This window comes from Lissotriton helveticus, assembly GCF_964261635.1.
Source record: "Lissotriton helveticus chromosome 1_1 unlocalized genomic scaffold, aLisHel1.1 SUPER_1_unloc_7, whole genome shotgun sequence".
Taxonomy (NCBI): Eukaryota; Metazoa; Chordata; class Amphibia; order Caudata; family Salamandridae; genus Lissotriton; species Lissotriton helveticus.
The window spans coordinates 3,797,444-3,812,523 of NW_027611714.1; the positions used below are offsets into that span (position 1 = coordinate 3,797,444).

A 15,080-nucleotide genomic window follows, 5' to 3' on the forward strand; every position below is an offset into this window, starting at 1 on the left:
CTTGAATTTGTTTTAGCACATCTGGTATTACCGAAATGGATGGAACACCGTGCGTTTTTGTGTAGATGGAAGCAAAGACTGTACCCCAAGTGTCACAGTCCTCCACGTGTGGTGCGATTCCCATTGGAAGACAGATAGTCAGAATCCTGTGTTTTTCTAACGGGGTGGTGTCAGGAAACACCGCCTCTATTTGGGTGATTTTTTGTGCCAACCAGAATGGTATTTGTTCCCGTTTAGCTGGTACTTTACCTAGGCAGGATTGTATGTTCTGTGGTGTAATTTTATTTGTGTTCCCCTGGTGAGGGGTCAGCTGTGGAATTTTAATTGCTGGTTGAATTGTTGAAGTCCGCATCACATATTGGACTAATTGTCTATGTACTTTTATTAATTGTTTTAGCTGTGTTAAAAGCTCTGGTGCAGGCATTCTTTCGATGTCTGGATGTGGTGTGTATCCGGCTAGGACCGGCCACGTTGCTCCTGGTCTACCTAAGGGACCGAGCCTGGTGATGTGATTATTATGTTTTAGGGCGCCATTAAATAAGAGCAGATGCTCTTGAAATTTAAGTGGTACTTCCACCTCCTCGAAAGGAGTGTACGTATCAGGAGGTTCCTCTGTTTTGTAAAAGTGGAAGCACTTAGTTACAGCATTTGCTGCTGGAAAGTTTATCCATGTGTTGAATACCTCTGTCTGCCGATATTCGTGTGCCTCAATTATGAATATGACTGTGCCACCTCTAGGTGTCAGTCCATTTTCTATAAGTTTTAAGGTTATAGATTTCCTTGTGTTGACCGGGATGATTATTATACCCGGGTCTGCTTCTTGCATAGCAGTATCAGCTTCTGCGAGTTCAGTTGCTATTCTAACTGTCTCTCTTTCATCATCACTGTCTACCATTTTACCGACAGGAAGCTTATTTCTTTTGTTTGCAGATCAGGGTTCTTAGGGAAACAAAGATTAGATGCACAATATTTTGGAACAGTGTATCCTTCAACGTTGACTAAACCAAGAACCATACATAGGAGTTTCCTCCTGCGAGGTCTGGCGGATATTACCTTTCACCCACTCCAGACGTCTTTGGAGTATTATGGGAAAAAAGGGGTCTGAGTGAAAAAGCACGACTGAGTTACTCTAAATGTCTTACGTTAGTTTTATCGCCCTTCCAAACACGTTGGGCGCCATGTAGTGTAGTTCCTATTATCCCAATAGGCTCTGCGCATTGGAATAATACCTTCAATAGTATAGGCCTAGACCAGACGTTAACTAGGTCTACTACTGTCGATATTAGACTTAAAGTTTTGGGTTTGCCAGCTAGCTCAGAGTTCACTAGAAACTTTCTCGAATAGGCAAGGAGGAGTTGAACCTCCCTGGATAGACAAGAAGGGATTTAGTTTCTGACAACCATAGAACATGACAACTTTGCTCTCCCCTAATCAAGAGTGTATCTCTAGAGTCGTGTGAAAACAAAAGACGACTTATTTTACTCAGTCAGTACGTGCATTCTTAGTCTCACCAGATTGTAGAGAAAAGGAAGAGACGGGCGTGTTCAATAAAAGATGTTATTTATTGATCAGTCTCTTTTCTCATACAAGAGAAATGGATCGATATTATTGCAATACTTATGGTTAAGTAAAGTGCATACATTAAAAGCAGAAGTATAAAATAATACTGTAAAAACATTGATATGGTTTCTAAGCCATATGAAGGTTTAAAATGGATAAAATATATACATACACATTTACATTTGACTAATCGTACTCAACTGGTGTTTCTAACTACGCCTACACCAGATGTACCTGACCTAAGCCTAATACGTGGGCGGGAATAGAAAGTTACAGTTTAAGTTAAGTTTGTTTTGCCAAGTGACTGACTAAAGAATTCTCTGCAAGGGGTTATTCAGTTCTGCACCTGGAATCTAGGATGAATGAGGGATGGTATCTCTCGTCTCTGGTCTCGATATTCCAGGCTGCCTGCGAGGGCTACCCGGAAGCGCCGGAGCTGGATTTCTCGGCAGGAGAAAAGGCAGCTTCTCGTTCTCAGCGCGTCAGGAAGGCGGGGCTGCGCCAGCGGGGTCTGCTCTGCTCTGGGCTTCGGCAAGTCTGGCTGCTCCGATCTCGTCACCACCGCGTGTGTTTGCATAGGGCAATATCGGTAATATTTATACCTTTAAGGTGCCGAGATTGACGTAAGGATGGACATAGATACGTCAATAAGGATGTCATACGACCTGGTCGTTAGCACATTCTTTTGCTGAAGTTCTCGGTGAAATCAAAACAATGGCCGCAGGGTTTTTCCCAGGTTGTCATAGGTTTGATTTGTTTTGAGAACTCCGTATGCCTTATCAGGGGCTGGAGGAATATCGCTTGTCTAATTAGATGGCAAGCGTTATGACCTAATCAGATAACACGTTCCTGTGCCGTAGTGTGGCTTAATCAGATAACGGTTCCTGCATCATGGGGGTTTTCTGCCTCATGGGATGGCTGCTAGTTAACTTGTTAACCAGAATAGGGTCAGGAATAGGGGGATCGATACAGAACCTATAGGAATACATCACATGTGCATGGTGTCCTGGAGTTCTGGTTCCACGTCACTCGTGAGGCCTGCGGGTCTCAGCTTTACTGGGTACTCGGGCCGGCCTCTGAAAAGTCTGGAAATCTTCTTCCTGGGCTGCAGGTACTTCGGAGTTCATCGGGAGTTTCAGAGATGCAGATCGGCAAATGCTTTGTTGGTTCCTGGCAAGCAGAGGAGTCACTCCTTGACCCCAAGGGAGATTCTTCAGTCCTCTGGTCTTGAGTAGAGCATCGAAGTTCCAGGATTCAGTTGCAGAATTTTGTCCTGGGATATGTAAAGTCCTGTTGCCAGGGTTTCCTTACTCATACCTAAGAAAGGGGTTGGACTCACTTACTCTGGGGACCCACCTTCGGAAAGGTTTGGAAAGAGGGATGGCTATACCCATTTCCTGTGTCCAATTTCGCACCGGAGCAGGGGCTGGTTGCCCCTGCAACCGGTTTGAACTGTGCTATACACAAGGACACCAAATGTGCCCCCAGTGCAGACTTCAAAGCACTCTCAGAGTGCATCCAACAAGCCCCAATACAGTAAAGCCTGTCTGGGAGTGTGACAGGAAACCTATTGTCCAGGCCTCCCCTGATGGAGTTTTGTCCAGCAGCAGGAGTCCAGACTTGTGTCTGTGGCAGCAGCATCCATTTTGTGATGCCAGGGTTCTTTAAAACTGTTACCGGGTAGACCGGTGTGTACATGTCTCTCCCTCTTGAAGGGTGAAATTCTACCCCCGCCGCCAGGACTGGCAGGGGTGTAGGATTCCAAAGTGTTTGACACCAAACACGACATGCTCCGTGCAGCCATCCCAAAGTTAGCATTTACCGCGAGGATATAATGCACTTAAGAGTATATGGTCAGGCCCAGAGAATAGGTTCTGAAGGCTGCAGAGGCGTACTACTCATGCATGGGATTGATAAGGCCTGCCAAATGGGTGACTGATGGGTCTCTATGTGTAGTGATTTAAGGTAGATATAGGTAACCTATATCTCAGTAAGGGGTGCATGCACCACCTTACCTAGGCTGCAGTACCAGTCCTGTGGTGTCATTTTGGAAGGCTTCCCAGGGGTGGCATAATACATGCTGCAGCCCCTGGTAGGCCGCAGGGGTACCTATGCCCTTAGTACCTAGTGTACCATATACTAGGGACTCACAAGGGTACCCCAGTAATCAAACTGGAGTTTACCTATAGTACATGGAATCAATTTAGAGAGAAAGCAGATAGGCTGGGGCCCTGAATAGCAGGATCCCAGCCAAACTAAGTCAAAAACCATCAAAACACCCAGAAAAAAGTGGGGGCAACCATGTAGTCAGATTCCACCTTCCTACACAGGTCCCAAAATATCTACAGAAGTGTCCATCCACGGACCAGTAGCCTGTTCCCTAATAACCATGGGTTACGTGCTGCACTTCAATATCGTGTCACATCACGCACATTCACACACCAACCTCTCTACATGTACTTCCATGGCAGCCACCAATATGCTTCCCTCATTCTTTTCTTTGTCTTGGCAATGCCCATGTGCGAGGCGTGAGCAGTCTTTACTAGCTTATCCCTTAGTGAAAGGGATGCAACCAACTTACTTCCATGCATGAGGAGACCACCCCACTGCCAGATCTTCCATAACTTGCCAAAGACTTCGAGGACCTCATCACAGTCCCTCTTCTCACACAAACTACCCGTGACCATGGTTAGGACTATCTGCAAGTCTAAATCTTTCAAGTGATGTTCCCTCCACTCACTCTCGAATATCAACCCTTAACTAATCGCACACACATTAATTCCTTCCGCCAGTTCTTCACCTCTAAATCATTCAAAATCATCTGTTCCTCACTGCCCTTGGACCAAACAAATGTGCTTCCCCTCTGGAGGAGAGACCTCAAACAAGAGGTTTATCCTGCAAAGTTCAGAACAAACTTGTGATAAAATTCAGCCATGCCCAGAAACTTTACAAACTCTTCTTTGTTTAAAGGGGTGTGCAAATTTCAAAGGGTGTTTACCAATGACTTTTTGGATTTGATGCCCTATGTACTCTAGTTCTTTGACATCAGATTTGCACTGGTCAGCCCTAAGGGTGCGGTCAGCATCACGTAACTTCTTCAATACTGACCTCAGCCTCCCATTATGCTCCTCAAAATCCACACCAAAGATGAGCACATCATCTGGGTACACCTTGAAATCCTGAAGGCCTCCAATAATGCCCTCCATCACCCTCTTTAAAAATGAGGCAGCAGAAATCAGTCCGAAAGGCATTCTTAGAAATCTAAAGGTACCAAAGGGTGTTACAAAGGAGGTAATGTCCTGGGAAGAGGAGTGAACATTCTGAATGTTTTGAAGAGGAGTGTAGCCCGGCCTGGTGATAGGCGGAGGTCAAGTCCAAGGAAAAAAAATAACTTGCCCCCTCAAGAGAACACTGGATTTTAGTTATGTTGGGTAAAGGGTAATGAACAACAATAACTGTTTTGTTGAGCACCCTTGAGCCGACACAGAGCCTGGCCTCCCCATTGGCTTGTGGGCCATAACAGCAGGAGAGACCCACTCCATTGCTTCAACTTCTCGAATGATCCACTTGGCTAAGTGATTGTCTAATTGAACTTTCATGCTCTCCCTTACTAACAGAGGTGCTTTCCGGACCTTAGCTGTTTTTAGAACAGCGTTAGATTTGACCTTTATCTGATGTACATAATGTTTGAGACAAACCCAGTTCACCAGCAAAGACCTCAGGGAATTCCTTGATCCAGTCTCAATTAGCATTACTAATAACCCTAACTGGTGGTAATTCTTTTAGGCAGACAGGGGGATTCTCATTGGGATCAAGGCAGATATGTATATCACGTTGATGGGACCAACTTATGAGCGAGTCCTGCTTCATCAAGACATAGATTTTACCAGGGATGACTCTCCCTTTGAAGTCAATGGTGCACCAGAAATAACCCAGCAACTCAATAGTCACCATACCATAACCTTTTGGTCTAAAGTCTGGCTTCAAAAGGGTGACTTTGCCCAGCAGAGTACGCTCATAAAATGTTTTTGGGACTAGAGTTATCTTGGCCCCAGAGTCGAAGAGCATGTTCACGGGAGCATCATTGATCAAAACTAGCTCCTGAGGGCCATCACTAGCATTCCCTGTGACAGGGAGAACATTGATCCCTTCCAAATCTTCTTCATAAAGATCAACTTCCCTGACTTTTTCATGCTTGTTGCCCGTTCCGCAGCTCTTTGAGACGTGACCTTTTCTCTCACAAGTTTTGCACATTGCCTTCCAGCCTGGGCAGTCTTTAAAGTTGGCTACATGGGCAGGGTTGCCACACCTGAAGATCTTCCCCTGAAAATTATTTGTGTTAAAGGGCTTTGAAGTGGTGCTTGATTTGGGTTTAACGATTCTATCCACCACCACCTTGACATTAATGTTCTCATTTTTATCACCTGAACTGTTTTTGTGTATTACATCCACACACGCTTTTGAATGCTTGTGACTTTTGGCTATGGTCAGTACTTCTTGAAGCAATTCCGTGTCTTTTTGCCACAGGGCGTCTCTTGTTTTGTCAAGGGCGCATCGCAACATGAACTGATCTCTTATGCACTCCTCTTAAGCAGCACCAAAATTGCACATGGAAGCCAAATTGTGCAAGTTAGTTATGTACTGTTTGACTGACTCATTCTGCCTTTGCATCCTTCTCCCAAAGTGATATCGTACAAGGACAGTACTCACTTTGGGGAGATAGTGCAAGTCCAACTTTTTGATGCAGATCTCGTATTCATTAAGAGTGGTAGAGGCACTATCAGAGAGTTCAGGAAGGTGTTCAAAGAATTATTGTCCCTCAGAGCAAAAACAATGCATTAACCATGAGGCTTTCCTCTGTGCAATGAAGGAAGTGCCAAAGACACGAGCATAATGTGTGAAAACCTTCCACTTCAGCCACGAGAGAGGAGGAACTCCTGGAGGTGTCAAAAAGAAGGGCGGGGCAGTGACATTTTGCATTATGTATGTTTTGACCTAGTTTGAACTTCAGTGATCTGGTTACAGTGCACAATATCCACAAACCTTATAAGCTGAGCGCATCAGCGACATTGTGTGAAACTTCAACAATTAAAATGTTGTCCAATGCGCACAGTCTCAGAAACTGTATTTGCTGTGCGCATCAGCGGAACCATCAGCCCGATTTCTGATGGCACATATTTATATAGGGAGGAGTCACTTTAGTCTGGTGCTCAATTACATGTGTAGATGTGAGTCTGGTGGTGCCTGATAACTAAAAGGCCCATATTTGTTTACATATAATTTCATATATATCTGATTTATTATTCCTATTACAGTGTCTTCTACCTTGAGAAGGTCCATCCTAGACCAGTGTGTGGACAAAACACATGCCGACAAATCGAGGACAAAGGGATTGAGACCTGATCTAGGAACACTAACAACAAATCCTACATCGAACCTCACCTTTAACTGATGGAGAGCAACAATCGATATAAAGCGATATATTGAAAAAAAGTAACCTGGAGAATTGCTGCCCATTAAAGTAAATTAACTAATAATGAACTACATAACCACAGCTGTGTGACCTGGAAGCCAATTATTTCTCAGTAGAGCCCTTGTTTGTGATCACCTTACAGTGCTCACATTATCATCCACGCTAGAAGAGATGGGAGCCTGGGGTGTCTGGTTACAGAAGCTCATTTACATACAAAGGGGGGTGACAGCCTGTTCACAACGCACAGCACAGCATGTTTACGTAAAATGCTTGTACACAGAACAGGGTAAAATCTTGTGTCTCTTTTTTCTTTTTCTTCAATATGTCCTGCACCTCGCTCTCTTCTTCTCTTTCTCTCATTTCAATTCATCGTAAATTACTCAAATTCACTATTGCTTTTTCAGCACGGCACAAGTCGGGGGTTGACACAGTTTGAAGGGGTGCCCCCACTATTATCTAGAAAAGGGACACAGTTCCACCTAGCTCTTTAGCCTGCGACTTGGAATTGTTACTTTGATTCTTGCATCTGCAGACACAGGCCTCAGAGTGTTTGTAACTGTCTGTCCAACTAGCAGTCATCCCTTTATTTATTTGTGTGAGTGGCGCAAGAGAGGAACAGAGAAATCAGCCCCTCTAATGCTTAATACACTGTAAATGTGAAACACTTTGGGGCTTAGGGGCTGGATAAAGAACGTCAGGAAACAAACACAAATTAAAAGCACATCTTATTTGTTCGCTGAAAACTGTTTAAAAATGTAATTTCCAAGTTCCACATATCTGTTTAAAAATATTTACACTTTCAGTCATTTCCGAGTTTAGTTACAAACTGATAGTGGGAAAAACACATCATGTATAAAAACTGATACCAAAATCTTCTTTTTACAATATTTTATGTTTCTTGCTTTTTGTTTTTAAAACAGGCCGTCGATCTTTCATGTGAAAATTATTATAAGGGCCTGACATCAATTCTTGTGACGTCACTACTTGTGACATCATTGTTATTTGCATATGATAATGGGCTCCTTCACTATTTTCCTTATTTGTGACGTTTATTAAATGACATGGGTCTATAGATATTAAAAATAATTATATAAATTCACAGGTATTCCGCCCGTTTCTATGGTGATGTCACACATTGACAAGTTTTCGGCTGCTTCTTCTATTTGAATACAAATCACCTGCCGTTCCCCCTCCTTCCATTTCTTTTTCTTTTTCACCCCCTTTCTTTGTCTCTCTCGCTCTCTGTATCTTTCCCCCTCTCTATCTCCCACACACTCCTGTTAGCTTTAGCTTCATGAATGTCACTGCTCGCATTCATATGACAAATCCTGAGGCACATTTCAGGACAAAGGACAATCAGTGTGGAAGACGATGTGCTCGGAGTTCAACAGATTGTCCTAGCACATATATGCTTTTGATGTGGAATTTCGCTATTTCACCACATTCTTCAAACAGAGTCTGCTGCTAACAGTGGCTCAATTCTGGTAAAAAATTGAGTTTGGCAAGTCACAAAATGAATAGGGAGAGCCCAGTCGGAGAGGAGCCATGGGTCACACTTAGTTATAAGACCTGAGACACGAGCTGATCCATCAACCAAAAACAGTGTGTAAAAGATGCAGAAAACGTTACTTAAAAACAAGGTATATGCTCTGTTATATCTAAAAATAGGTTATTTCTTGAACACCTGTGCTTCACTTGAGTTCATTACATATACTGCAGTGGCATTTGTTAATCGCAATACATACATTTTACCAATGAAGCTTCCATCTCCAGAGCCCTGACAACATGCCTACTTTGGGTGTGTTGGGTTTATAGATTTTATCACTAATCCTACAAGATAGCTGAAAATACAGTGGTTAGTCCCTGTATTGTTCAGTGTTGCTTTTACAGGAAGTGTGATCAGGTGCGATTGAACTTTTTTCTTTGTATCTCTTCTTCATCAAATAAAAATCAAGAATGTTGCTTTTCTTTTCTTCTAATCCACATTGTGCTTGCTTCCCACTGTGTATCCTGGTGCATCATGTTGCTTTGCTTTGTGTACGGAAGTGAACAATCTCTGGAAACTAACACTTTTATTACTCTGCAAATACTGTTATCTGTTTTTCTTCTTTACTGCTAGTCGGGTCTTCTATCAAAAGCCCTTCACACTTTCAGCGCCCTTCTATGTTTTTTCCCTGTGTGTTCGATGATGACTTTGTAGCTCTGATAATCGACTAAAGCTCTTCCCACATTCATTGCACTTAAATGGCTTTTCTCCTGTGTGAGTTCGCTGATGATACCTTAATGCTGAAGAGAAGCGAAAACAACTGTCACTTTCACTACAATGATAGGGGTTTTTCCCTGTGTGTGTTCGCTGATAACTCCGAAGTTGTGATAACCGACTAAAGCACTTTGCACATTCAATGCACTTGAATGGTTTTTCTCCTGTGTGAGTTTGCTGATGATACATTAATGCTGAAGAGCTGCGAAAACTACTGTCACATTAGCTACAATTATAGGGTTTTTCCCCGTGTGTGTTCGCTGATGACTTTGTAGGTCTGATAATTGACTGAAGCTCTTCACACATCCACTGCATTTAAATGGCGTTTCTCCTGTGTGTGTTCGCTGATGATTTTGTAGGAGTGATGACGTTCTGAAGCCCTTTGCACAATCACTGCACTTGAATGGCTTTTCCCCTGTGTGTCTTCGCTGGTGTCTTTGACGGCTTTATAATTGACTAAAGCTCTTCACACATTCATTGCAATGGTATGGCTTTTCCCGTGTGTGTTCGCTGATGTCTTTGTAGGTCTGATAATCGATTAAAAATGCTCTTCACACATTCATTGCACTTGAATGGTTTTTCTCCTGTGTGAGTCTGCTGATGATTCCTTAATGCTGAAGAGTCGCGAAAACTACTGTCACATTCAATATAATGATAGGGGTTTTTCCCCCGTGTGTGTTCGCTGATGACTTTGTAGGTCTGATAATCGACTATAGCTCTTCAAACATTCATTGCACTTGAATGGCTTTTCTCCTGTGTGTGTTCGCTGATGTCTTCGAAGGCTTGATAACCGACTAAAGCTCTTCAAACATTCACTGCACTTGAATGGCTTTTCCCCTGTGTGTGTTCGCTGATGAAATTGAAGGTGTGATGACTCACTAAAGCTCTTTACACATTCACTGCACTTGAATGGTTTTTCCCCTGTGTGTGTTCGCTGATGACTTTGAAGGCTTGATAACCGACTAAAGCTCTTCAAACATTCACTGCACTTGAATGGCTTTTCCCCTGTGTGTGTTCGCTGATGTCTTCGAAGTTTTGATAGCTCACTAAAGTACTTTGCACATTCAGTGCACTTGAATGGCTTTTCCCCAGTGTGTGTTCGCTGATGACTATTTAGGTCTGATAACTGACTAAAGCTCTTTACACATTCACTGCACTTGAATCGCTTTTCTCCTGTGTGTGTTTGCTGATGAAATTGAAGGTGTGATGACTGACTAAAGCTCTTTACACATTCACTGCACTTGAATGGCTTTTCCCCTGTGTGTGTTCGCTGATGTCTTCGAAGGCTTGATAACTCACTAAAGCACTTTGCACATTCAGTGCACTTGAATGGTTTTTCCCCTGTGTGTGTTCGCTGATGAATTTTGAGGTTTGATAAGCGACTAAAGTTCTTTACACATTCACTGCACTTGAATGGCTTTTCTCCGGTGTGTGTTCGCTGATGAATTTGGAGGTTTGATAAGTGACTAAAGCTCTTTACACATTCACTGCACTTGAATGGCTTTTCTCCTGTGTGTGTTCGCTGATGACTTTGAAGCACTGATAACTGATTAAAGCACTTCACACATTCACTGCACTTGAATGGCTTTTCTCGGGTGTGTGTTCGCTGATGACTTCGAAGGCTTGATAACTGGCTCAAGCTCTTTACACATTCATTGCACTTGAATGGTTTTTCCCCTGTGTGTGTTCGCTGATAAATTTGGAGGTTTGATAAGTGACTAAAGCACTTCACACATTCACTGTACTTGAATGGCATTTCCCCCGTGTGTGTTCGCTGGTGACTTTGTAGTTCTGATAACCTACTAAAACTCTTGACACATTCACTGCACTTGAATGGTTTTTGTCCTGTGTACGTGTGCTGATTAAGCTTGAGTAGTGATGACAAACGAAAGCTCTCGCTGTATGTGTATGATTCTTCTTTCTTGGTTAGTGTCTGTGGGTCGGGTATATATTTGTCTACATCCCTTGACTGTATTTCCTGATGGGCCAACATGACCGATGAAGCACTTGGTTTTTTTTTCACACACTTTATATGTGTGCAGTATTTTACACGTTTGATTTCTGTTTTAATATTAAAATGCAATAGCCACCAAATATTTGCTACACTCCTAATACGTAGAAGGTGTCTTTGTAGGTGATTGTGCCTTTAGATTGGATTATGGCTATGCACGCTTGCGGGTAAAGATGTATCTTCCTTCTGGCCGGTACAAATTGGGACAGTCTGTTGTATTGTAGATTGAAGAACTCCTCTTTCCTTTACCCGTCAGTTGTCCGGCTCCGCTCTGTTGTGCTCTTCTCTGGTTGCTGTGGTTTGTCCAGAAAGAGTTTACAATTCACCTAGAGCACGGAATGATGCCTTGTCTTCATTTTAGAAAACGGAGCACTGCGGTAATCACATCATACCGATCCCATGATTAAAGTTGGTATTTGACACTTGTTTATCCAGGAGGTGGTTTGTTATTGTTGTTTTCTTAATTTTCCTAAGGTCATTTCTTCGTCTTGTGGTGTGGAGGTGCTCAGCTCAGGCTCTTACAATCACTGAACTGCCCTTGATGCTTCATCCGGGATCTGTCAATTTGTGTGCAGGTTCCTCTGTCGCCGACTGCGGTGAGGTTTTCCTGAATACTGTAGCTCATTTTTTCTGCTGTTATTCAAGATTTACAGCATTCACTTCTTTATTGATAGTCATTTCAGACACACGCTTGTTTTCTGTTGGATGTAAAGATATTTAAAATTACTAAATTGAAACAAAATGGAATGAGAATTCACAATGTTTAACTGGTTGTAAAAGACATTTCAGGGGAGATTTACCAAATCTCCACACAATGCAGCGCAGCCCTCCCCCGCGAGGCTACGCTGCGTGGCGCGACAGGAAGGGAACAGGAGAGCAACATATTTTCAGAGATATGGCCCTCTCCTTCCCTTTCCCTTGTGTCGGCACTGATTACAGCGGCCCTGCGCCATGCACACACATTAGCACCAGAGCGCTAGGGTGTGTGTGTGAGTCCAGCATGGATTTTGTACAGGAAGGACACCCTTCCTGTACAAATTACTATGCCTCGACACGAGGGAAAGCTTTCACCATTTTGCATACGTGTTGCACAGTGTAGCAAGCATGCAACGTCAAAGCATTTCTCCTTCCTTGCACCTAGTTTTGTGGTTGCACAGGAACGCCCATGCACCACCCTTGGCAGGCCCCCATGGCACAAAGTAATGCAAAACAATGCTATGCGCAGTGTCACATTACTTTAACGATATTTCCAGCGCTAAACAAGTTTAGCGCTGGAAAGTAAATTAGGAAAAAACGATTTTGTGCCACTTTTGTGACACAAACAAAGTGCAAATTCTTAGTAAATCTCCCCCTTCTTCTTTATCGCTTTTGAAACTTAGCAAGGAGTATTTCATCATGCACAGATATTTATCTAAAAGTTCTGGTGACATCTTATTAATGTGTACGAACAATCCGAGAAAGAGGGGTCAAAGGGATCCAAAGTTTAAAGACCCTAACCTGGTTCACATCCCCAGCTACACTATATGAAAAAAAAAAACGAACACAGGCAGTCCATGAGCACAACACAAATGGCTCAGCTGCTAACATCCCTCTCAGTGGGTGTCAGGGATGCCCTAGTCATCCTCCAGCAGCTATCGCAAATCTCAAAAAGCACCTAAAGTATGAAAAAATACATCAAAAATAAATTCAAAGGAGAATTGGTCGACAAAATCCATCACCATCTGAACGTGGATGACCATCAAACAGACTCAGTGATCAGTCCTATCATCTGGCTGTTCCACTTGTGCATCGGCAGGTCCCTTGATCATCGAGACCTCATGCCGTACATTAATGGTACCGGATCTGGTCCACACAAACCTATGAACCGCCTTATGATGGCTGATTATTGATGGTTAGAAACTAAATTAGAAAAACAGTGCAACATAAACAAAACCTTAGTGACTTAAAATAGGATGGTGTGTCCCCTGATTAAAAACTAGAACAGTGAAATTGACAGTGTGACCAAATAACTGTCAAATAAATGGGCCAACATGTTTCTGCCTTGTGGGCAAACCATCCCCGGCTTTCATCAGGGCCTCTGCTCATACAAAGTTGCTCCTGTTATTAACGTGAACAAATAAACATATTTAATTAAATAATAAATGTTGGTAGCGATACAACCTGTACCAACCGTGATTCTCTAACCCTCCTTGTCAGTAGATGTATGACGATCTGTGAGGAAAACATATTTTTTATTAAAATGTATATATCAAACCCCAGTGCTCTCTGAAACAATTTCTGTAGAATATCAAATTATTTTCTCGCCTAAGTTGGACAGGGGAAAAGACCTCACCTCGCCTGGACAAAGCTCAGGACTAGGAGGCCCGGCACTGTGGAAACAGGTACAAACAGATAAAAGACAGACATTCTGTGTGACTCCTTATTCAGCAAGTATCCATGTCAATGTCTATTGACTGCTTTCTGTCACCCTACTCCACTCCAATACAGTGAATCAATCGGTGATCTGTCCTTGTGAATGACCAAAGTCTCAGTGTTCACAAAATATATCTCTCTATGACAAACTTACATGTTTATATCTAAAGAATTCATTTATTCTTACTCCAAAATGCGATTTTACTTCCTCAATATTAATTTGTACACTTCCCAAATAAACTGGTTTGCAAGGAATATTATTGTGTCATAACTACATCGCAACTTCAGCAGTGTATCTGGAAAAGCAGTACAATTAAAAAGAGGTATAATTGAAAAGAGCAGCTGCTCACCTCTCCGTCGGTACCTCTATGTCTCTCCTGAGACTAGGGGGAGGCACCGAGGCCCGAGATGTAAGATGTTTTATCCTTTGCGATTCTTCCGCGGCACTATTTTACCTTCGTGTGCGTGTCACCTCCAGAGGCATGTGTACACTGCTAATCAGTATATTTTTTAGTATATTTATGTCTATGGAAGTACTCGATTGAAAAGAGAGTCTTACAACCTTCGTCCACCTTTCCTGTGCTTAACATTTTACATGTTCATATGCCGATACTCTGGAACTACAGAATGATGTAATTCCGTCTTCTACTGTAGTTCCGAAAACTGTCTTAGCTGTCTGCGCTATTTATAACACTCTCTGCAAAACAGTCTGTATCCGCACTCCAGATCTATGACGGAACACATGTATACTTGTATTTAATAGTTCACTCCAGCTGTTTAGTAGTCAGAAAATGTCTACTAGACCCTTTTGTCGAACTGTAGAACTGCAAGGTGTCGTCATCCCGTCCCTTCCTGTAGTTCTAATCTGAGTGCATGCCCAGGTCCTTATTTCTCTACTAAGCAGCATTTGTGCTCATGGACTCCCTGTGTTCGGTTTGGTTTTTTGACAACTTATTGATGTCTGAAAAGGAGGTGATTTACCAGTGTTTACAGAGTAACTTAGCAAAGTATGGGCGCTCACGGAGCACCCAAGTGCCTGAGGTATAGCTTAAGATAGACGCATAGGGTCAAGATTTCATTGAAACAACAATAGATTTAGAAAAAGAGATGGATCAAGGGCTGCAAAATTTCTAGTAACTCTTTACAAAGTATACAACAAAAGTAACTCCATTCATACACTTCTTCTCGTTCCTTTCCTATTCACTTAATAAGTTCATAAGTCACCTTTGACACTTTCAACAGCTCCCTTGGTTCAAGCATTTCTGGTTTCTTCTAACCTGGAAGATGTGAACATTATTGTGGGTTGAGGGGGGTTTCCTATCGCCATAACATCTGTCCATCTCCCTGAAACTAGTGCAGCTTAC

General features: G+C 42.7%; 1 protein-coding gene across 1 annotated transcript in view; it reads right to left on the bottom strand.

The window, feature by feature from the left end:
• Positions 1 to 13,518, bottom strand: part of LOC144806415 (uncharacterized) — a 116,481-nt gene extending 102,963 nt beyond the window's left edge. The window contains 5 exon segments of the mRNA XM_078672776.1: positions 5,329 to 5,883; positions 9,506 to 9,788; positions 9,790 to 9,953; positions 9,955 to 12,002; positions 13,465 to 13,518. Of these exon segments, the coding sequence (XP_078528902.1) occupies positions 5,329 to 5,883; positions 9,506 to 9,788; positions 9,790 to 9,953; positions 9,955 to 11,286 (2,334 nt within the window). The 5' untranslated portion in view covers positions 11,287 to 12,002; positions 13,465 to 13,518.
• Positions 13,519 to 15,080: the final 1,562 nt, after the last annotated feature.